At 42.8% G+C, this 24346-nt stretch overlaps 1 protein-coding gene across 1 annotated transcript in view; it reads left to right on the top strand.

The window, feature by feature from the left end:
* LOC123508980 overlaps window positions 1-24346 on the top strand; it is a 106449-nt gene that overhangs the window by 75319 nt on the left and 6784 nt on the right. Inside the window, exon 2 of the mRNA XM_045263079.1 lies at window positions 23741-24282. Coding sequence (XP_045119014.1) covers window positions 23741-24282 — 542 coding nt within the window. The remainder of the gene's footprint in view (window positions 1-23740; window positions 24283-24346) is intronic.

Raw genomic sequence — 24346 nt, forward strand, 5'->3', positions numbered from 1 at the left:
TCTAGTTATCTGTCTATCAACTTATCTTCATATCTGTTTCTATTTATTTTTGTATCTATCTACATATACATCTATTTACCTGTCGTTTTTGTATATCTATCTATGGGTCAATTTCTTTGTTAGTTGTTTGTCTTTTTATCTATCTATCTATCTATGTGTCTGTCTGTCTGTCTGTCTGTCTGTCTGTCTGTCTGTCTGTCTGTCTGTCTGTCTATCTATCTATCTATCTATCTATCTATCTATCTATCTATCTATCTATCTATCTGCCTGTCTCTGCCTGTCTGTCTGTGTCCACAATCCAAACACTGCAATGTCACCCAAACAAAACCCGAAGCTCACCAAGAAGAGGGACTTTCCCCGGGCCGTGGCGATCATCCCAGTCAAGTCACGTACAGTTGGCGGGGTCACCTGGAGGAACATTCTTACTTAACCAAGGAATTAATCTCATGAATGGCGGAGTGTTCACCTGAGATGCCCAACGAGGCCACTGCAGTCCCGTGGCTCTTAGGTGTTGTGGTTTTGCGGGGCAGGTGAGACGGCGGCGGAAATGTGGTGTTAATGGTGGTGTGTTTCATCTTCGTTCATCCGGAGCCGTAGCGCAACCTCCTTTGTATAATAGTGTTGTGCTTGAGTGGCAGGAAGCAGGTGGGTGGCGAGAATCCTGTTAGTTTTCTTATATCTTTGTATTCAGATTATGTACAGAGTTGTTAAGTTTTGGGATGTATGAATGGAAGTGAAAACAGATGAAGATGTAACCTAGAAGAGGGTGAAAGTGACGATTCATTGTGGTTTAGAAATGTTTGTCTCGTTTTTTATATTCTGATTATGAACAAAGTTTCTTAGAATTAACGTGAATTATTGGGATAAATATGATTAACAATAGATAAGCATGTTTTATATAAATGGATAAAACCGAGAACTCATGTTTGTTAGGAAATAACACACAAATGAAAGAATACAAGTTTTTTTTTCCCTTTTTTCCCTGGTTTCGTTGACGTCACGTAGGAAACAGCAGCGTCACGTTGAACATCCGTTGCATTGTGACGGACCACACTAGGAAAAAAATACAAAAACAAACCAATAACAAAAGGAACAAGAAACACTTTTGATTCGCGTTTGTCAGGCATCAGAACAAACACAAAACAACGTAATGCCAAACGGTCAAACGGTTTCCAACCAATGCTGTGTTTCATTTGGCGTGAAGAAAAGTGCATACTTCAATGGACTGCTGCAATGGCGAGGCGCAGGCGTGTTGGAGACTGACAGACTGACGGACTGATGGACTCGTGGCGTAGTAAAACCAGAACGTGAGTAAAGGAGTGAATTTAAAGGTGAGGGAGTGAGTGTGAGGGAGCAGAACACCTTCCCCCAAACCCTCCCCTTCCCCACCACAGCCACTGACAATCGCCTCGCCTCGTCGCTCAGAGAAAGTGCGGCTGTACAGGCAACTCAAGGTAACACTGAACTTCAACCTTCTTACCTGCGTCTTACTGTCACTAAAGATCCCCTGTATTTTTTCCCTCTGGCACCGCGCGGGACTTGGAATGCAGCCTGTGTTTGTACTTGTATGGTTTCCCTGGCGGTGTCTGGTGGAGGCAGCACTGACGAAAACGTGGCAAACAGGAAGTAACGTGGTGGTGGCAGTGATGGTGGTGGTGATGTTGCACGCGGCATGGGGTGTGTGACGTGCGGCTGACCTTGAGGCGTCTACACCCCACACCACAACACACCAAGCCTCCCTGTGTATTTACCACCCACTGAGCTGGTGGTGGCTGGCGGTGGTTCCCCTCCATCAAGAACTTACTTTTTCCCTTTTCCCATAATGCGATCGTGAAGACTTGCTCAACATTTACTCTTGACGAATTTATGAGTTTCCTATCGAAGAATGACTCGAGTTGAGGATCCTTATGGTGATAGAGCTCGCCAGTACTCGTCATTCCAACATTTTTTTTTTTTTTTCCAGTAACGTGATCCTGGGAACTAACCCAAACTTTGCTTTAAGACGATTTTTGAACCAAAATTGTATTGCTGGGTTCAGGTTCATATTTTGGTAAATCCCGTTAGTATACGTCCTACTAACTTTTTTTTTTCCTTTTGCCATTAACTCCATCCTAGAAACTAACTGAAACTGCTTCAAGACGAATTTTGAACAAGAATTGCGTTACTGCGTTCAGGTTCATATTTTGGTTGAACATCCCGTTAGTAGACGTCCTTTCCTAACACGCACTGAATGATAGAGCGGAACACGAAGAAAACACCAGGAAATCGGTTTGGAATCTTGACACGGGAAAGGAAGGCGGACTGCTCTTCCCCTTCCTTTGTGCTGAGTCCCGGAGCTGCTCTCGTAACACACTCAAGGCCATCATACCACAAACCTCTCATCTGGCGAGCTTATCGAGACAAGGGCGGCAACACTGTCCATCCCTGGCTTGCCACCTGCCCAGCCTCCTATTGGGTTTCCCGCCAAACGTTACACTGGACTGATAAAAGAGGCATCTAGCGGCAGGTTTTGTAAGCTGTAGTGTGCGCGGAGCTCCACAGATGGCGTGCATGCGGGGAGAACGGCATGTGGAAGTGCACGTGACCCTTTGAACGCATCCCCTCCACTTGCACGAGTCTGGGAAAAACTTCTTACGTGACTTATTATTTTTTGTAGTTCGCGTTTTGCTCGCGTGAGGTTTATGGGCAGAGAGGAAAGGGGAGATACTATTGCTCTGTCTATAATGCGCTTAGAGCGGCGGAGAGCAAGTAGCACCAGGAAGTGAGAGGGAACGGAAGGGAACGGGGAGGCAGGCAGGCGTGGAGGAGGTGGAATATATTACGAACGGACACACTTGCATACTGGAGGGAGAATCTTGTGTAGCTTCAATAGCATTCCATAGAGTGACGAACCCAGAGAGAGAGAGAGAGAGAGAGAGAGAGCGTATCGAACTTATAATTACTTGAAGTTTTCTTGAATTATTACTCTCCTCTTCCTCATTTCTTAGTCCTCCCGAATATCCAAGGCTTTGGGTCTGGGGTGTGGCCGGGCGCAGTACATCACCTGCCTGTAATAACTGTCTCAGGTAATGCGGGAGGGATCCTTTATTAGTGCACTGTCAGTCAGGTAGGCGGGAGTTAGAACAGGTGAGTGAGGCTTAATGAGATGTGTTCAGCTCCTTTTTTGTTTTTCTGTTTTGTCTTGTTTTCATCCAGTTTTTTCTCTCTCTCTCTCTCTCTCTCTCTCTCTCTCTCTCTCTCTCTCTCTCTCTCTCTCTCTCTCTCTCTCTCTCTCTCTCTCTCTCTCTCTCTCTCTCTCTCTCTCTCTCTCTCTCTCTCTCTCTCTCTCTCTCTCTCTCTCTCTCTCTCTCTCTCTCTCTCTCTCTCTCTCTCTCTCTCTCTCTCTCTCTCTATCATCTTCCCGCCTGCGTTATCTTGTCTAGAATGCCCCAGATGTATCCAGCGGCGTGGAGTCTCTGAGGATGAGTGATGGGGACTAACACTTTGTCAGAACCTTTAAGTGTAGCGAGAATTGGATGGTGGTGTGATTTGAGTTTATAATAATAATAATAGTGATAATAATAATAATAATAATGATAATGATGATACGATTTTTAGTAATTACAGTACATACATGCTGAAAATATACATATGGGGATTGAGGGAAACTTAAGATTGGAACCTTAACTTCTCACCTGTGCTTTGTATAGTTTGTTCGTATTTAGTTATATGGGTTCTAAATTCTTGGTCTTATTGTTGCTAGGAATGAATTGAGTGGCGTGTTTGTGTTATTTGTTAGAGAAGGGTAACTTACTGGCTGTTTTTTAATGTTTTGGTTTATATTTGAACTAATTTACATATGGTGGGAAAATATTGCAGATTTTTCGCTTTGATTACTCTTAGAAAGTTTTAATGAAGTGACTTTTAATATATAGCTGTCTTTTCTTGTCGCTGAAATATAAGAGGGAAAATACTATGAACGATTCTTGTCATTACTGTTAGAAAGGAGCAATTAAGTGACTTTTTATCGTATTTGATTGCTTTTTCTAGTCACACATAAACACAATCGCCTTATTACTCATAGAAACTTATCAAATCGAGTGACTGTTTGGCTGCGCTTTGCTACTCATAGGTGGAACAAAATACATCTTTACATTAGGATTAGATTCACGTGAAGGATGTAGAAGACTTATACGGATCTAAGGTTTGTAGTGTAGGCATATGGAGACGTTTAACCCATTCATTACGCGTTTTAATATTCATTCTGCTTATTATTTGGTAATTTTATACAGCTTCAGAAACTTAAGTGGGGGTTGAAATAGTGAAGACTCAGGCAATTAATCTTTTACCTTCATAAACCCTTTGTAATGTAAATAAAATCGTCTAATCGTATCCAAAATTCAAAATAAAAATCGGTCCCAGTACTGAAAGCGTGAAATGATTCCTGTTGGGTGTAGCAAGTCACGGGAGGAAAGATAGAGATGGATTTGCCTTACACTGGTGAAGATCTGGAGGTACAAAAGTGGTATGGTAAGAAATGGTTTGGTATGTGTGTATGGAAATGTGGAGGGAGTTTGTGATTGGAGAGGTGGTAAGGAATGTGGAAAGGTATACAAATGGAGTGTTGCGGGAGGAGGTATGGAGAGATGGTCAGGTGAGGTAAGGATGGGAGAGAAAGACATACACGTAAAGAGTTGGTAGGAATGTGGAAAGGTATACAAGTGGAGTTTTGTGGGAGGAGTATGTGTGGAAAGATGGCCAGGTAAGGTGAGGATGGGAGGAAAGACATGCACGTGTATTGAGTGGAGGAAATGTTTATGATGGAGTTTTTTTTTAGTGGAGGTGGTGGTGGTGGTGGTGGTGGTGTGTGGCTGAAATGGTTGTAGTGATAGGTTTGATAATAAATGTTAATGATGGTGGTGGTGGTGGTGTGTGGTGATGGGTGGTGGTGGTAGTGATGGTGTGTTGTTATGATGGTAGTAGTGATGGGTTTGATAAGTGTTAGTGGTGGTGATGGTGGTGATCGGTTGGTGGTTTAAGTAGTCACTGGTGGTGGTGGTGGTGGTGGTGGTGGAGGAGGCACGGTGGGTGAGCAGGTAATAAGAGGGTTGCGGAGTGGATCGCCCTCAGTGATTATGACAAACATTGCTTTAAGTACATTGCTGCAACAGAACTTCCTCTTATCCTCACACACCCCTGCTCTCTCTCTCTCTCTCTCTCTCTCTCTCTCTCTCTCTCTCTCTCTCTCTCTCTCTCTCTCTCTCTCTCTCTCTCTCTCTCTCTCTCTCTCTCTCTCTCTCTCTCTCTCTGTGCTTAGCCTTCTTCCTGTTTTCTTTAATTTTCTTTGTTTTCATTCAATTTTCGTTTTATTCACACACACACACACACACACACACACACACACACACACACACACACACACACACACACACACACACACACACACACACACACACACACACACACACACACACACACACACACACACACACACACACACTCTCTCACTCTCTCTCTCTCTCTCTCTCTCTCTCTCTCTCTCTCTCTCTCTCTCTCTCTCTCTCTCTCTCTCTCTCTCTCTCTCTCTCTCTCTCTCTCACCTTGGCTGGGTCTAACACTTCCTATGGGCGTTATGGGGAGTATCAAGGTGAGGCGTGGGCGGGTCGTGGGCGTGAGGAAGAGGGTGTGTTTAAGGTGTAGACGTGTTTCCTCCCTCGTGACGGCACCCTGGTTAAGAGAGGGAGCATCCGCCTCTTCCTTATGGGGCCTCGTGTGTAGGGAGGAAAGGAGGGATGGACTTGTTGAGGTAAAGACATGATGGTGTGTGTGTGTGTGTGTGTGTGTGTGTGTGTGTGTGTGTGTGTGTGTGTGTGTGTGTGTGTTTTGGTGCAGTGTTGTTGTGTTTCTGTATTTGTTTTTCTTGTTTTTTTTCATTTCCTTGTTCTTGTTCTTTTTTTTTTCTTTTTCTTCTTCGTAATTGTAATCATTATTGTTGTTGTTGTTGTTGTTGTTTTGCTGCTGTTGCTATTATTATTATTATTATTATTATTATTATTATTATTATTATTATTATTATTATTATTATTATTATTATTATTATTATTATTATTATTATTATTATTATTATTATTATTATTATTATTATTATTATTATTATTATTATTATTATTATTATTATTATTAATGTTATTACCATTATCGCCATCATCATCGTCATCATCATCACCATCACCATCACCATCATTAAAGAAATTAATTCCTATTATTGTACTCTTGTCTAACACACATTTCTTTTATTTCCAGGTGCGTTGTGTGTATGTGTGTGTGGCGTGCCTCGCTGCCCGCTTATGGTAAGGTGTAGTTTAGCCAAGTGTCACAACCCTCCAGAGACTCTCCTGCTATCAGCGCCATCTTGTGTTTTAGTAATACTTTGCTAGTCACTGCCGCCTCATCTGAGCAAACAAGGCGAAGGAGTGAACCAAGAGTGCCAAAGAATCTACACTAAACGAATTTAAAGTGGTTTCGCCTCTAGTCCTAGTTTCCTTTTTATTATGCAAAGTAACTCGATGCAAATCATATAATTCAATCTTGCAAATGAATGAGTAATGAAAAGGAGTGAACAAAAAGTGCTAAAGAAACTATGCATACAATGAATTTAAAGTGATATATCTCGAGTCATAGTTTCCTTTTTAAGTAACACCATGCAAATCATATAATTCAATCTAGCAAATGAATAAGTAAATGCACCACACTCCTATTTAACCCTTGTGGGTGGCGTGGCGTCTTGTCCTTTATTGTTTATGCATCAATCATATCTATTGTTCCGTGTATGCAAAGCGTCTCCCTCCCCTCACTTCGTCCCTGCACAGACACGCCCCTCCACGTCCCCTTCTCGCAGGAACACGCCAGCTGTTGTTGATTCGAGGCTTGACACGAGAACCTTTATGTCTCCGCAGTTGCTTCTGGTACCGAACACAGTTTTACACTTTCTGTTCTTTGGTCCCGAGCATAACAGGTTTACACTTCCCGGCACACCCTAACCTTCCTGCAGTGGTTGTGTTTAGCGACGCTCAGTCAAAACAGGAATAGTTATCACGTCTCCTGCCTTTTCCATCTCGTAACACTTAAATTCAGTGTATATCTACTAAGTGGCTTTCCGTGACGAGAGAAACTTAGACAACTTACTCTTACTTTCTTTTTATATATACTAAAACATTCTAGTTTTCTTTTTCTTGAACATCTCATAAAGTGTTCAAGGAATAGAAAACTAGTATGTGTCAGTATGTGTATTGAGGGAGTAAGAGTAAGTTGTTTAGGTTTCTCTTGTCACGGAAAACCAGTATATGTACATTAAATTTGGGTGTATTGGAAAAAGAAAAAAAATTCATACGAAGAAAGTAGTTTTTTTTTTCTCTCTCTTGCATGTCGGGTATTAATTAGGGAGTTGGAAGATCACATGCATCCCGTTCAGAGCGTGTGGCAGGTCATTCAAGGGTCGATATCGTGTTGCTCTTTGCTGCGTGGCTTGAATTGTGCATGTGTTGAGATAATGGTGCACGGCTGAGAGAGAGAGAGAGAGAGAGAGAGAGAGAGAGAGAGAGAGAGAGAGAGAGAGAGAGAGAGAGAGAGAAAGTTGTAGTTGACTGATATAACCTAGAAACAAGCTAAGGATCAATATTGCGCACCTGTTACCTGAGTGCTGAAGGTTTTCCCAGGTTGGCCCAGGTGTGTGCAGGGGCGGCTCTCTCAAGAGGAGGAGTTGGAGTTGCTGTATCACTGTGTCAGTTAATATGGTGTGAAAGTGTGTTACGTGCATCATTCTTAAGGTCACTCCGAGGAATCACATCAAACAACAACTTCTACAAATGCCATCACCTTTATATATATATATGGATGTTTTTACTTTCACTGACATTCTCCTGTAAAAACTCCCCTTATTAATTCTTGTTGTTGGGATTGTTTTGATGGATTGATATGTTGATTATGGCACAGTTTATTTTCTTTGAGTTGTGTCTTGTTAGTGGATCTTTTTTGTCTCGTAGCGTTTGGGTTTCTTTGCTAATCTTTGGTGCTAATAAGATAATAATTTTTTTCTTAGAGTTGAATTTGGTTAGTGGATCTTTCTTCCGTTTTTGTGGTGGTCGTTTGTGGGTTTGTTAAGTGATCTTGTGAAGAAAACCTGTATGTGGGATTTTAAGAGATAATTTGGGTGTTGATAAGGTAACATTTGTGTATGAGTGTAATCTTTTTGTTCTGTTTTTGTGGTCGTACTTTGTGGGGTTACTTAACTAATTATATGTAAAAGAATCATTATTTCTACAGGGACTCTAACTGGTAATTGATGTGTTAATTTGGTGGTCATTTAATTCTTAAGAGTTTAAAGTGATTAATATAACGTTTTTTGCATTTTATATTTCTAAATTAACCTTATAAAAAATAATAGTTCTTTTGAGGGAATTTAATTGATAATTGACGTTTTACTTATAGTTAAATAAGTTTTTCTTGAAGTTGAATCAGATTAATGTATTTTTTTCTGCCATTTTCTGCGGTAATTTGTCTTTTCTTAACAAATAAACGGGAAAAGAGCAAAATCAACTCTACTTTCCTGCAACTGCTGAGTGGTGAGTGACAGCAGGAAATTGGCCTGAATTATAAGCAGCTGCATCAAGGGGAGGTCGTGACATCGTCGTGGCGTGGTCGTACATTACACCACCTCATCAAATTATTGTGATTACTGATTGATTTATTGCCTCGACGTCAAGTTGTTATTAGCAGGTCGTGCATTAGATAGGTAACTAACTACTCATGCTTGTCAGGCCCGCTGTGTTCATGCTCCTTACTCATTACATGCTTCATTACCTCCTCCTCCTCCTCCTCCTCCTCCTCCTCCTCCTCCTCCTCCTCCTCCTCCTCCTCCTCCTCCTTTTCCTCCTCTTCTTCTTCTTCTTCTTCTTCTTCTTCTTCTTCTTCTTCTTCTTCTTCTTCTTCTTCTTCTTCTTCTTCTTCTTCTTCTTCTTCTTCTTCTTCTTCTTCTTCTTCTTCTTCTTCTCCTCCTCCTCCTCCTCCTCCTCCTCCTCCTCCTCCTTCTTCTTCTTCTTCTTCTTCTTCTTCTTCTTCTTCTCCTCTTCCTCCTCCTCTTCCTCCTCCTCCTCCTCCTCCTCCTCCTCCTCCTCCTCCTCCTCTTCCTCTTCCTCCTCCTCCTCCTCCTCCTCGTGCATCACCTCCACCTGCAGAACACGATTTTCCACCAGTCTGTGCCGGAAAGGTCATACCAATTAGTTGCGCAGTATGAAAGCTCCTAAACGTGACTTAAAAGGATACGTGATGAAAAAAAAAGAAGTACCGTATGTTGAAAAAAACAGTGCTTAATATTACGTGAATGTGGTTGTGAGGGAGAGAGGGAGAGGAAGAGGGAGAGTGTGGTTGAGATGGTTGAGGTTGGTGAGGAAGAGAGAAGTTAACCAGTAGCAGAGAGAGGAGAGGGTCGTTCAAGGGTCATTGGTCTTCACGCTCTGCCCGTCGCTCTCTTCACGCTTCTCAGCTTTAGTACTTAGCAGAGTGTGACCTTGGAGGAAATGAAGGGTGTAGGAGGTAGCGCTAGTAATTATCTTCACATTTCAGCGTCCTCTTAACCTTCCGAGCTACGGTGTGACAGTTTGCAAGTCGGGTCAGGTGATCGAGGTACGCGAACTAAAGTGGGTGTCTCGTAATGGTTTTTCAGTGTGAGTGACAGCCGCAGTAACTTTATTCATGGGATTTTCTGATAATGTGTCGGATGGAGATAAGATGATAAGCCAGGTGTGTCGCAGGCCAGGTGTACCGCTGCATTTGTGGGGTCCAGGCTTCAGTCCCCGAGGCAGGAGTGTGTAGGTGCATTTGGAACTAAAACGCAGCGGTGAATTAGTCGATTTCCGCCTGTGAGACTCTTCATTCTTGAGACAAAGCAGCTTTTGTGACACCGTGCCTCGGATTTAACATCGAAGGAACCTGTTTCTTTGCGTCCTCATCCGCGAACTTCCCAGAACACTCACGCACTCACAGCCTTTCTTGCCACGCCGGAGCTGAATGACTGGTGCTCACGTCCCCTGTGGCGGTGAGTTCTCTGGGGTGCTGAGGGGTGAAGGACCACGTGCGTTTCCCTCCCTTTGGTGCCTAGGGCGGGGTGATTAAGAGCAGGATGAAAGTGACAGGTCGAGGCTCTAAAAGGTGCGTAGGACCTTGCACATCAAACAAAACTACACGAGTTCGAACCCCTTTGGTCCTAAATCATCTCGTAATGACTCACTTCTGTCACCTGTCTCCTCGTGGCCCACCTGTCTCGCTCGTCAAGTTAGCGGGAACACCTCGGCCCTCTGACTACTTTTTGTCGCGGAGTTAGTGGCGGGTTTGGGTTCTGAGGGTGCGGTGCTTTTTGGACTAATTGCCTCCCAGGCGTGCCATTTACGTCCTGCTCGTTGATGAATTAGTTTGTCCGCGAGTCCTTCCTACGTCATGTGTTTGCTGTAATGTGACTTAATGGAAGCTTATTGCCGGTAATTTGGGACCGTGTAGTGTAATTAAGGAGTAGAATGTCAGGAGGGAAAATATTCACTGGAGACGCGAGGTGAGTGAAACAAGTATTGGGTGTTTAGTTTTTACGTTATGTTTTGGCGAGAATAGTGTTAGCGGACAGAAAACTTGCTGGAACTTTACTCCTTTATCGTAGACGTTCCCTGCACTTGTTCTTTGCCTTCACCGCGATCCTACGTGTCTTTTCCCTCCCGCCGCGACGGTCACGTGATGGTATGAGAGCAGAACAGCACAGGGCCTCGACACCTGAGTCACACCCGCCTTGTCACGTCAGCTTAGCAAGGAGTTGTTGGAGTTGGGTCAAGTTGGAGCATGACCTTGAGGCAGCGTTGGTGGTGGTGATGGTGGTGGTGGTGACGACGACGGTGACGTGTTTGGAGTGGAGGTTAGTGGAAGTCTCGTGACTACCTTCTGCTTAACCTTTCCACCGCAATATACAATTCACAATACTAAAAGAAATGTGTAGAGATTTTATGAGCATTTACAAGAAAGGTGAATAAAAAAGAAAAGGTTTTGCAATTTTTAGACACTACAGTCTTTTGAGGTGGCTATAGAACAATATGTCTCAGATTGGCTAATGGTTAAGAAAACATATGCCAAATATCAGTGAAATGGATAAGAAAAAAAAACATGATTGAAATAATCTTTGTTTGAAAGATGCAACCGTCAGTCATTACGCACAGGTGGTCAAGAACGCCATGAAATACTGTACAGATTTTGAGGTCTTGTAAGTTTCCAGGGCCATGTTTTCCTTGGTGGCGTTCAGGTTCAGCGCAAAGGAGAGATTTTCTGGAAGGTTTACGAAACTAGCGGTTGTTTTCCACAAGAATAATAGCGTGGCGTCGTCTTGCGTAACATGAGGCAACCCCCCGAGGAAGGCGTGGCGGTGCAGTCCATCATCACGACACCACACGGGCGACGCTGCTCTACAAACCAAGAGCGCAGGTTGAAGTCACGTTTAGTCCTGCTCTTCCTTGTTCGTGGACGTCACCTGAGGCACGAGAGGAGGATGGATGACGAAGGGTGATAGGGTAAGGGAGTGGCTAGGGTGTGGAAGTGTCTTAGTGGAACGTGTGGAGAAGAAAAAAGCGGTGAAATGAAATAGTTTATAAGATGATTACGTTTTATTATTATTATTCAAGAATGTACTCTTTTCTAGGATAACAGAAGCGCACGCTAAAGGTACCAGTTCCCAAAGAGTGTTGTAATAAGTGGTGTTGAAAATTAAGACAGGTTGAGTTAAGCTAAAAAGAGGAAGATGAAGCAGAGTGTCCCAGGCGTAGGTAAGGTTTCCACGAGAGCTTATCAGGGGGAGGATCGTGACTACCATACACTCCCGTACACTCCCATACACTCCACCCCCGCTTCCCCTTTCTTATCGGTGATCTAGACGGCTCCTCCCACTTATCTCCCCCTCACTACTTTCGCTTTTATGTCAAGGCTGTGTGCCCGCCCGTCCCATCCGCCTTGCCTCAGGATACCTGGAGCAGTGAACCCAGAATGTTGAGGAGGACACGCCCATTGACAAACATCACCACCGCAGCAATCCCTCTGGTTGCCAGCAGCCTAACCAACAAACTAGAATAGGAAATGGAATCCTTGACAAACTACAGACAGATTTTGTTGGTATTCGCTAAAAAGAAATTTAAATGAATGAATGAATGAATAAATTAAAAATACTACTACTAATAAAAACAGATAAATACATCAGTAAATAAATAAAAAAAAGAATGATGGATCAGTAAAATAAAGTTAAAAGAGATAGAATAAAACAGTAAATGTATATAAGAAAACAGTTCTGATAAGATAGTGAGCGAAATATAATCACCACTTTGACGCATTTGCATGAATATTAGAAGATTAGAAACATGGAAGACGCGAAGTATAGAACCTTATGCCTAACTAACCCAGACTGACACAAACTAACCCTAACTTTATCCTGCGATCAGAACACGAGCAAGGCATCGCACGCCAAACAAGAATTACTGGCTTGTTTCCTTTATTATTCAAGCTGAAGAAAGCAGCTCCCACAGTCTTATGGAGATGAGGGCCGCCTTACTGTGAACACCTCTCGGCCAACAGGTGAAGGGGGTGTTGAGTTACCTGTCGAGTGCACCTGTGTATAGTCTGACTGTGAGATGAACCGCCGCCACTTGGTGAGATATGGGCACACCCGAGATGCTTGCTTGCACAGGTGAATTTTGGTGATGGTATATGCGTTCCCTAAAAAAGAAAAAAAATGAAATAAAAGAAATATATAAATAGAATAAAATGAATGGATGAGGGAATATATAAATTAATCATGAATAATAATAGTAATAAAACTAATTAAGACTTATAAGTAAATAAGCAGAAAATGATGAATCAATAAAGAAATAAGATAGCCAAGGATCTGAAGAGAGAGAGAGAGAGAGAGAGAGAGAGAGAGAGAGAGAGAGAGAGAGAGAGAGAGAGAGAGAGAGTAGCACTGTACCTTAGCATAGCGTTTGTGTCAGTTGGTGAAAAATTTTCTTACTAATATTGTACTGATCATAGTATATCAAAGTATAATAAAAATAACCGTGTGTAGCAACATTATCCTTATATCTGCATTAAATCCATACTATTCCTCGTGACATAAACTTAACCACGTAAATCAAGCAGTTTAACTCAAATATCGAGCATTAATTATTACAGGTAGACAAACAACACCACTACATTACCTGACATTTACCTTCATGACTCAGCGAAGTGGAAGGCAGAAGAATACATAAGACAGTCCCTTGGTGGCCGTGACGTTCCTTCGTGACTAATACACCGCAGAGGGAGGGAGATGACATGTGACAGGCGGCGCGGTAAGGACACGTGAGGGGCGGTAGGGGAGAGTGAGAGGAAGAGGGGACGAACCAGCGTGGTGAAGAGAACGAAGCTTAACAGGAGAGGAGCAACAGTGGTAGGGAGGCCGTGTGAGGGTAGACTTGTAATAATAGAGAGATGGGAAGGGATACTCGAGATGTGAAGATTAAATGAGTTATATCCCGCAGGTAACGTGATCACCTGTCTGAGAGAGAGAGAGAGAGAGAGAGAGAGAGAGAGAGAGAGAGAGAGAGAGAGAGAGAGAGAGAGAGAGTACGTAATAAGGCGTAATTTACCTCACCTCACTTCTTTCATCACGTAACAAAAACCACAGGTAACTTAAGTCGTCGTCACTGTCTGTCTTGTGTTTCCTGCTTTCAGTTCACGTGCCTTTGTTTTTCTATTCTTTTTCTTTTTTGCTATTATTTCATTCGTATTATCTGACAAACACACACACACACACACACACACACACACACACACACACACACACACACACACACACAGACAGACAGACAGACAGACAGACAGACAGACAGACAGACAGACAGACAGACACAGACAGACAGACAGACAGACACACACACACACACACACACACACACACACACACACACAGACACAGACACACACAGACACAGAGAGACAGACAGACAAACACACAGACAGACAGACACACACACACACACACACACACACACACACACACACACACACAGACACAGACAGACAGACAGACAGACAGACAGACAGACAGACAGACAGACAGACAGACAGACACACACACACACACACACACACACACACACACACACACACACACACACACACACACACACACACACACACACACACACACACACACACACACACACAGTGGTTAGAGCGCTGGCTTCACAAGCCAGAGGACCAGGGTTCGATTCCCCGGCCGGGTGGAGATATTTGGGTGTGTCTCCTTTCACGTGTAGCCCCTGTTCACCTAGCAGTGAGTAGGTACGGGATGTAAATCGAGGAGTTGTGACCTTGTTGTCCCGGTGTGTGGTGTGTGCCTGGTCTCAGGCCTATCCGAAGATCGGAAATAATGAGCTTTGAGCTCGTTCCGTAGGGTAACATCTGGCTGTCTCGTCAGAGACTGCAGCAGATCAAACAGTGACACACACAACACACACACACACACACACACACACACACACACACACACACACACACACACACACACACACACACACACACACACACACACACACACACACACACATTCACTCACTCCATAATCTCTCTCTCTCTCTCTCTCTCTCTCTCTCTCTCTCTCTCTCTCTCTCTCTCTCTCTCTCTCTCTCTCTCTCTCTCTCTCTCTCTCTCATACATATTTTCTTACACTTCTAACTTTTCCTTCTTTCTCTTCCTTTTCTTCCTCATTTAAATCCTTCTTTTTTCGGCATTCCTTTATTCACTGATCCATCTCAACCAACACCTTTCCTTCATACATATCTTCTTTAATTTCAATCTTTTCTCCCACAAACTACAAACCCAGGTCTTTCTTCACCACCCTCTCTATCACACACCTTCCACCCTTTCCTCACTCGCCGGTAAAGGTGACTTAAACCAGGCTTACTTCGTGGCTACTGTGTCAAAGGGAACTCTGAGAGGCTTCCGAGCTTCCCCTCTGACGTTTGCTGTGTCTGGTGTATAGTGCTTGGTGCTTCCTGGGGATTAACGACCTGGAAGAGTAGCAGGTGAGATAAGAGGTGAAGTGGGCTGGTGGAGTGTGGTGAGAGAAGCAGTGGGCGTGTCTATAGAGGTTATGGTATGATATGGGTGGGAGTCACGTTGGGTTTCGTCTCAAAAAGCACGTGTTTGGAGTCGTGTAGACTAGTGTACAGGGTGGTGTGGCTTGGAGGATGAAGATCTGTATGTGTGTTTGGAATGTATATGGAATGCAGCGTTGGTTTTTTTTTGTTCCTGGCGTATATTAGATCAAGTGTATTGGGCGTTCATGTTATGCAGCGCTGGATTAAGGGCGAGGGTGGAGGAACTTGTGTGTCAGAGAACATTTTCGTAAACTGTTGTATCATACGGTTTTCTGTTATCTCTCTCTCTCTCTCTCTCTCTCTCTCTCTCTCTCTCTCTCTCTCTCTCTCTCTCTCTCTCTCTCTCTCTCTCTCTCTCTCTGCAGTAGCCGTAGCGTGACCTCAGAATGACCGCCCCGTGACCGCCAGTCCGGGGCCAGAGGGTCGGGGCGGCGGGTCAGGCGGGCTCTCCTTAATTAGACGCAAGTTATGACGCGGGACGGCAGACTGGAACACATTACAATTAGGCGAAATTGTATCCTGTAGTCTCGTATCTTCATAATGGATTGGGGTTGTCTCATTTAGTTGTTGTATACAATAATTTGATAATCTCTTACTTTGAAGGTTTAGACGCAAGGAATGGGATTGTATTAAAATAGTGAATTGATAGGAGGAGATTTTCGTGGATAGACAGATAGATAGATGGATACCTTATTGACCACAAAACTTGAATAAAGAATATGTGAAAAGATGTCTCGGTAAAGGTATCATGAATGGTCCAAGTATGTATTCAAATTACAATAAAAAGCTGCCGTGTGGACATGGTCTACCTCCCATTGTTCAGCAAGGTTTGTGACCCAGCGGACTGTGTATTTGATGTGCCCATTTCCTCCCTTTAATACAACCGGTATATTACCATAATGCTGGGGCCGATCAGCTTCACTTCAGAGAAAGTTTCTTATGGTCCTTTGTGGCGCTTTGCTGAGGTCTTAACATGTGGAAAACACGCTAGTCTGCCACGGTGATATTTTGGTGGTACTAACCTAACTTAAATCAATACATTCTAATTTTGTTTATGTTCAAGTTGTCCAGAAAGTTGCGTCTTAACAATGGAGTGTTTGTCTATCTTTCCATGCATCATTTCTTTTGTTGGCAAGCTGTGGAATTCGCTGACTGTTGTTGTGTGGCATATTTTTTGACATGAGCTATTTCGAAAAAGAGGTTTCAAGACATCTGAAATTTGGGATAATTTTTTCTTTTTTATTTACTCTTAGGAATTAGTACTTCCATGAAACCTTTATTTATTTTCTATTACACTAATCCAAAAGTCTTCTTACATAAAATGATGATAATAATATTCTTCTGTAATGACAAACATGATAAAGTGTTTAAATGTACAGTATATCAGCAGCATGCATGATATTTGTTTTCACTTCTACTGACTGTCGACTCGTGCAATCCTCTCTGAGACTCGTTGATGATAACTCCTTCAATATTGGTACACATTTTTACCCTTAAGATTTGTGTACGATTAGACCATTTTATTGACATTAGGAATGGTCTATGAAGATTAGAAGATTAATGACCAGAGTCTTCACTATTTTAATTCCCACATAAGTTTCTGAAGTTGTATAAAATCATCAAATAGTAAGCAGAATGAATATGGAAACGCGTCATAGTATTCAAGGGGTTAGGACAGTAAAGACAGTAAAAATAGTGAAAACAATAAGAATGAAGACAGTGAAGATAGTAAAGATAGTAAAGACAGTAGCATTGATAGTGACAGTAAAGACAGCAAAGATAGTAAAGACAGTAATGACGGTGAGACTTGTTGATACAGACAATAAAGATAGTAAATACAGTGACAGTGACAACAAAGACAGCAAAGGCAATTGACAGTAAACAAGACAGTGACAGTGACAGTGACAGTGACAGTGACAGTAAAGACAGTGACAATAAAGACAGTGACAGTAAAGACAGTAACCGTGACAGTGACAGTAAAAAGACAGTATAGACAGTGACAGTAAAGACAGTGCCAGTATAGACAGTGACAGTAAAGACAGTGAGACTCCTTGATACAGACAGTAAAGAACCCACCACCTGATTTCTCCCGCCGCTCCGAGTCGCCACCAGGATGGATGAACGTGGGTCTCTTCTCGGCGCTGCAATTGGAAACTCATTAGTAATTTCCGTGTGGCGTTTCATTTCCTTCTGTAATTTCACTTGTTCCCTCCATCGTCATCTTTTCCGGATACTGATTCGCGAACACTTTCTTCATCCGGCGGGCAGGTGTAGGTTGACTCCATTCATACAGGCATTATTTTTTTACCATTAGCAGGAGTGACTTGTCTGGCTGGATTGAGTTGAGTTGTAATCCTGTTAGCAATTGCTTTATATATCCTGAACCCTTTCACTCCGATACTCAACACTTGAAGCACTGGAAGCAATGCACAAGATTTCTCCAAGCGCCTATAAGGAAGAAAATGTAGATGAATGTATTATACCCCATGTTTTTTCTCTTATTTATTTTGTTTTATTTATTTGTTCATTTATTTGTAATAGGGGAAATATAGGCAGGGGTAACAAAACATTTAAACTAAAAGGCTTACTTAGATGCCAGTCTCCAAGCATATGATGTCCATAGATGCCTGGCGATTGAAAGGAAATGTGCCAGATTACTGTGTGAGAGAGGAAAAAATAATAAAAAAGAAACTTATCTTTAGCAGCAAACTCTTGAACACAACCTACGTAGAGACAGAGAGGCAGGATAACCACACCTAGACTGTTCATTAATCTTTCAGTAGCTCGCCATTTATTTAAGGATTCTGTGTATGTGATGAGAGAAGCTAATCCAGTAACCAACCCAACACAATGATTTCTTATTTGCTGTCATAGAATATTTAAAAAGTATTTCATTGAATATAAAAGCTGGTTATGGTACTGAATAGTCTTTATTTCTTACTGTGGCATAGAAAAGAAATAGGATGTTTGATGGAATTTAGAAGTTGGTTATGATATTGAATGGTGAAAGACAGTTGAAATGTAATAAAACATCCAGTTTATCTATCCAATACAGTTTTATTTCGGATTTATTATTACATATTTTTGGAGCGTTTCCTGGGATTTGTAAGCCGTGAGTAGTACTGAATGGCCTTAAAACAGCTCGGTGATATATGTATTCATGTATTATTTATGTATGCATGCTTCGTACTTATAATCAATGAACCTTTAGTAATAGATAAGCCATCCAGTTAGCCATGCCACACAATTATTTCTTGCCAAACTTATAGAATGATGTAATATAGAAGCTGTCTCGTATTGAATGGCTAAAACGTAATTCCAGGCTGCTTCCTCGTGGCCGCCACACTCTGAGCACCTACACGTCTTGGTTTGTTGGTGTGGAGGCCTTGACATTAGCCAGTCTCCTTGTGTAGTTTTTATGGCTTGATTTGTTAACGGAGGAGGCGTGTGAGGCCTTTAACTCCTTAGATAATGTTGGCCTAGGCTCACATCGGGTATGAGGAAGAGTACAAATGGGTTGTGATAGGCAGGAAGTGTGTGAGGTTCTTAATAGTTAGCCAAGGGGAGGTAAAAAAGAAAGGTTGAACAGTTATGTATCTGCTACATTAACCTGCATTTCTTCGGGATGGTTTATGTAGTGTGGTGTTGTAAACTAACTACTACTACTACTACTACTACTACTACTACTACTACTACTACTACTACTACTACTACTACTACTACTACGATAACAACAACAACAACAACAACAACAACAACAACAACAACAACAACAACAACAACGACAACAACAACAAGTACAGCAGCAGCAGCAGCAGCAGCAGCAGCAGCAGCAGCAACAGCAGCAACAACAACAACAACAACAACAACAACAACAACAACAACAACAACAACAACAACAACAACAACAACAACAACAACAACAACAACAACAACTACAACTACAACTACTACTACTACTACTAGTTCTAGAATTTGCAGCGTCTTATAAGGTGCAGGTTTCAGGTGAGCGTCATCCTTGCTACGCCCGCCGCCAACCAGCCAGACTCGTGCCGCCTCCACCCAGCCGAGTGTTCAGTCAGTGTCTCGCTGTACCTGGTGATGGGCGGAGGTGTTGCTTGCCGCCCTGCTTCTTATGACTGACTGTCCCGTGCATGGGTTAAAGAATCTGGATGTACTTACGTGTAATATGTACAGCGGGTCATTAAAACGTGACTTTGTGTTGTGTGACGCTGTGGTTGTGAAAATTGATCAGTCAGTTAGTGAGTTAATGAGTGAATAGTGATGTGACATGATGTTGTGACAAGGATGCGAAGTGACGGAATGGAAGAAGAGGTTTGTGTTGCTGGAAGTGTGTTTTATTGTGTGTGTTCTTTGTGTTCGTTGTTCACTAGAGATGAGTTTCGTTTGTGCTGCTGAAGTGATGTGAGGAAAGTGACTGGAAAGATGCGAGGAAAGTGATGGCTATCCTTCAGTTTTATTGATATAATTCTTTTGGCATCTTTCCTTCAGTGACTGGTATCTCATTTTATCCTTTTTTCTTTTTACCTTGTTTCCCTCGCCCAGATCCATAAAAATCGGAGCCTTATCATCATCATCATCATCATTATCATCATCATCATCATCATCATCATCATCATCATCATTATCACCACCACCTCTAGCACCACCACCACTACCAAGGGACAACTCAGAGGCGATACTTTCTCGTGGGATTGTATGATTAAAAAAAAGAAATCCTGCTGGTGCACAGGAAACACGTCCTTCAGGCTGGTGTGGGAAGGAGCCTCAGGATAGGACAGGACAGAACCCGATTTCCTGCCGTCCTTTCTTTCTCCTCCCTTTGGTCTCTCCCTTTCACAGCCTCCTTGTCTCTTTAATTATCAACTTTTTTTCATGTCCAGTTCTGTTATCACTGCTTGTTTACTAGTATTTCTTTTATCGCTCAGAAAATAAATTAACTTTACTGAAATGTGAGGAAATGCTGCGTATGTGAATTAAGTGAAAGTTATAAGAATGTAACAAAATAAGGGAAGCTGCAAGAAACCATCAGTCAGTCCTACACGAGTCATGGCAGTCCCTCGACCAAACACACCTGCCTATTTCCTCCTACGTAAATTATATGTCACAGTATTTTTCCTTTACTATTTTTTGTCGGTAAATTGATTAAATGTGGTCGGTAGGAGAGAAGAAAAAAGAGGTTTGGTATGTAGTTATTGATGTGTGTGTGTGTGTGTGTGTGTGTGTGTGTGTGTGTGTGTGTGTGTGTGAGATTATGTACATTTGCATGCATAATTGATCAATTGACCAGTGACTGCCTGAAGTAGAGAGAGAGAGAGAGAGAGAGAGAGAGAGAGAGAGAGAGAGAGAGAGAGAGAGAGAGCATTCATAAATTTTTCACTTAACCATTTATCCATCTCAATCAGTCAGTCAGTCACTCACTCACTCACTTACTTCCTTCCGTCGTCAGCAGAGCGAACTATAAGTACGTACGTACATAGCTTCTTCAATCCTCGGAGGCGCCTCACCGTGGGGTCTGCTGGAGGGGAGGAGACTCAGTAGACTCAAACTCTCATCAGCCGGAGACACGCATTCCTCGTTCCTTTTCATTCTTATTGCACGTCCCAGCGGCTCTTGCTCCCGGTGGAAATCGTGCCCGCTAGATTATTGAGGGCAGTGTAGTGGAATCATGCAGGTTTTGAATAACATTGAAGAAGTTAATGACATTTGATCAACATTGAAGAACAGTGAATAACATTTGATTAACATCGAAAAACAGTGAACAACATTTGATTACCATTGAATAGCAATGAAGTGGATATTGTCGTGCTTCCTGGAGACTTTAAATAACATTGAACAGTGAATGACATTTTGAAGCATGCAGTGGCTTGTGTGATTTTTATAGCATCTGTGTAATATTGAATAACGTTGTAGAACACGAGTGGATGTTATTGTTCTCAGAGAGCCTGAATAACACTGAATAGCGTTTGAATTCTGCAAGCTCTGAATAACATTTGACGCATAGGAGTAGATTTTGTCGTGGATCCTAGAGGTTTTGAATGATATTAATTAACGCTGAAGCACACCTATAAATTTTCGAATAACAAGGAAGCACTACATTTATCGTGAATTTCTCCAGGCTCTGAATATTACTTTAAAACCTTCAGTAACATTTGAAACACACCTGTATATTTGTCTTTTTTTCTGCCGTCACTGAGTGGCATTGAAGCACGCGCGTGGATATTAGTGCTCAAAGAACTCGTGAAGCAGAAGCACTGAAAGTTTCTAAGGTTTCGACTTCTTTTTTCGTCTTGGAAGATGACGCACTTGATACAAATCCGTTTCTAGTGTTGTTTTATTTAGTTATTTCCTTAGAATGTGTGTTTAGGAGTAAGGATCTGCCCCTTAACATGAAAACTTAAAGAAGATGAGAGAAGCCATCATTAAGAAACATCCATTTATCATCCTCATCCATACAATCGTGTAATCTTCTAAAGTTCCCTATTGACGCACCTCTAACAACCTGACTACTGAGTCCATTCCATTTCATCGTCTTATCTTTAAAATTTAACATCCTCTAGTGGAGTGTCTAGGTTTTTAGAAATTACGATTCTAGTGATAGTTTAACATGGATTCTGTATCATGACTAGGGAAAACAATCATTAGAACACGACTTATCTTTAGTTTCTTTAGTGATATTGGTGAGAGAATAAGACGTTTAGATGTAAGGGTGTATATCTTAACTTCGCTCACATCACCGATGAAAGAATAAGATGTCTTAAAGTAGTCTGGATAAGAGTAAAGAGCAAGATTAGGACAAGATCAGCACTAGGACAAGGACACAGACACACTCACAATGACACCTATCACAAGTCCACGTGTAATAATCACCACCAGCCATTGACAGTTAGATATCTTTTACCTGGATGCTTTAATGACTTGTAGAAACCTCTAGCATGATTAATTAATCTGCAAGTATATCTGATTTCCATTGTCCCCACAACACTGCCGCCTCAGGTCAGCACGCCTCGCCACTCACCAACGCACTGACTGATCCTGACAAACATTGGATTCCCAGACTGTCGCTTCACCGTATACTAACGTAATGAGTGCGTGTGAGATTAGGTGTAGACGGAAGACTTACTGTATAGCCAATGCGGATTAGTGAAGTTAGGTTAGATTAGGTGAGGTTAAGTTAGGTTAGGGTCGTTCGTCTGAGTACTTACCTTGACAGGATTCTCGAAGCCATGGAGGTAAATGTGTACTTTTTCTTCTCCCCCCCCTTTTTTTTTTTTTTTTTTTTTTTTTGAGGGGCTGACGGAAGGAGGAAGTAATTGTTTTCTTAACCTATTTAAAACTACGCAGTTTTCAGAGTTGATTAAATCACTAGTCAGAATATTTACTGCTGTAATGGATGAGTAACTATATACATTTTTGTTTTTTTAGGGAAACGGAAGGAGGAAATACTTGTGTTCTCTTAACCCAGATTTCTCTAAATTATTGTTTGTAATCAGAATAATTACTGCTGTTTTGAACAAAAGAAGACGAAAGGATGAAATAGTTGTGTCTTCTTAAGTAAACATCTCACAGTTTCTAGGCTTCATGGTGTACTGGATGACTAGTAAGTTGCGTCGCATGTTGCTGCTGGCGTTGTGGTTGAGGGAGTATGGCCACCAAGATAACAGGAACCAAACACGGAGCGCATAAAGGAAAACAGCTGTTCGTGGTGTGTGTGTGTGTGTGTGTGTGTGTGTGTGTGTGTGTGTGTGTGTGTGTGTGTGTGTGTGTGTGTGTTTCACTGTTTGATCTGCTGCAGTCTCTGACGAGACAGCCAGACGTTACCCTACGGAGAGAGCTCAGAGCTCATTATTTCCGATTTTCGGATAGGCCTGAGACCAGGCACACATCACACACCGTGTGTGTGTGTGTGTGTGTGTGTGTGTGTGTGTGTGTGTGTGTGTGTGTGTGTGTGTGTGTGTAGCCCGCGGCAGGGAGAGTCGCATTCTCTTATTTTGTCGTATTCATGTGTCTACCACCGTCACCACCACCACCAGCACTGCACGCACGCTATCACAAAATGCTCGTGCACCGTTTCAAAGGCTTCCTCTACGCCACACTCCGGTCCTTTCATCTTCATTATTTCCATTCCTCCCCGACATAGGTGGTGTGTGTGCAGGATTTATAGCTTGATGAGGCCACACACCCGTGACTCGCCTCGCCAGTGTTCCCTGAGTGAGGCTGTCGCTTTCTTCGGGTCTGTTTTCTTTCTGTCTCACTTTCATTCCACACGTGTTGCTCCACCAGCGGAAGAGATGGATTTGTTGCTTGTGCGTTGACTTGTTATTGGTGGAACAGTGGATAGAGTGAAGGTCTTGGGAACTCTTGAGTGTGGGACACCAGTGTTCAAATCCTTCACGTAAGAAGAATTAATAAAGTAGATAAATAAAATAAAGATAAATATTCACATTATTATGTACATTGGTAGTTCATTACTTAGTAGCGACGTTTTCATTTTTTTTTTCTGACGGCAATCCTGTCTGTTGCAGCATGGTGAGGATGCAGGAGTGAGCCCAAGGGCGCGCTCCCCCAGCAAACACCGCAGCCCCGCCACCGCCACCCGTGGGAGCGCCAGGTCCCCCCACCCCCTTGGGCGGACCTGTCCCCAGTCCCACTACCCCCGCCATGTCTCCCCGGCAGTAGTGAGGCCCACGCAGAGCCCTCACCACCACTCCCCATCCCCAAGCAGTAATTCTTCCCCCAAGAAACTTCCCAAGCCCTTCCCCTTTAACAAACTCCTCCCCGACGTCCTCCACACTCTTGGACGTACTACTCCAAGATCACCGCGGCGCAACTCCCCCGCGCCCACCATCAAAGTACCTCAGCTGCCCAGGCTGAGAGAAAACGTTCGCAAACTTCCTGTGGACTTCCGCCTGCTGTTGAAGGACTCCTTACACCTCCTGCAGCAGCGGAAGGCATCGATACAATTCACAGGAGCCCCAGAGAAGGATGGCCCCAAGACAGTGCTAGATCAAGAAGCACAAGGAACGTCAGAACTCAAGGACGAGGTGCTGGACAGAAGCAGCATCAGGTAAGCAGTAAGCACACCACACACACACACCCATGCCATGCTCACGCCGCGTCCACCATCTGGC

The sequence above is a fragment of the Portunus trituberculatus genome, chromosome 25 (assembly GCF_017591435.1).
Source record: "Portunus trituberculatus isolate SZX2019 chromosome 25, ASM1759143v1, whole genome shotgun sequence".
Classification (NCBI taxonomy): domain Eukaryota; kingdom Metazoa; phylum Arthropoda; class Malacostraca; order Decapoda; family Portunidae; genus Portunus; species Portunus trituberculatus.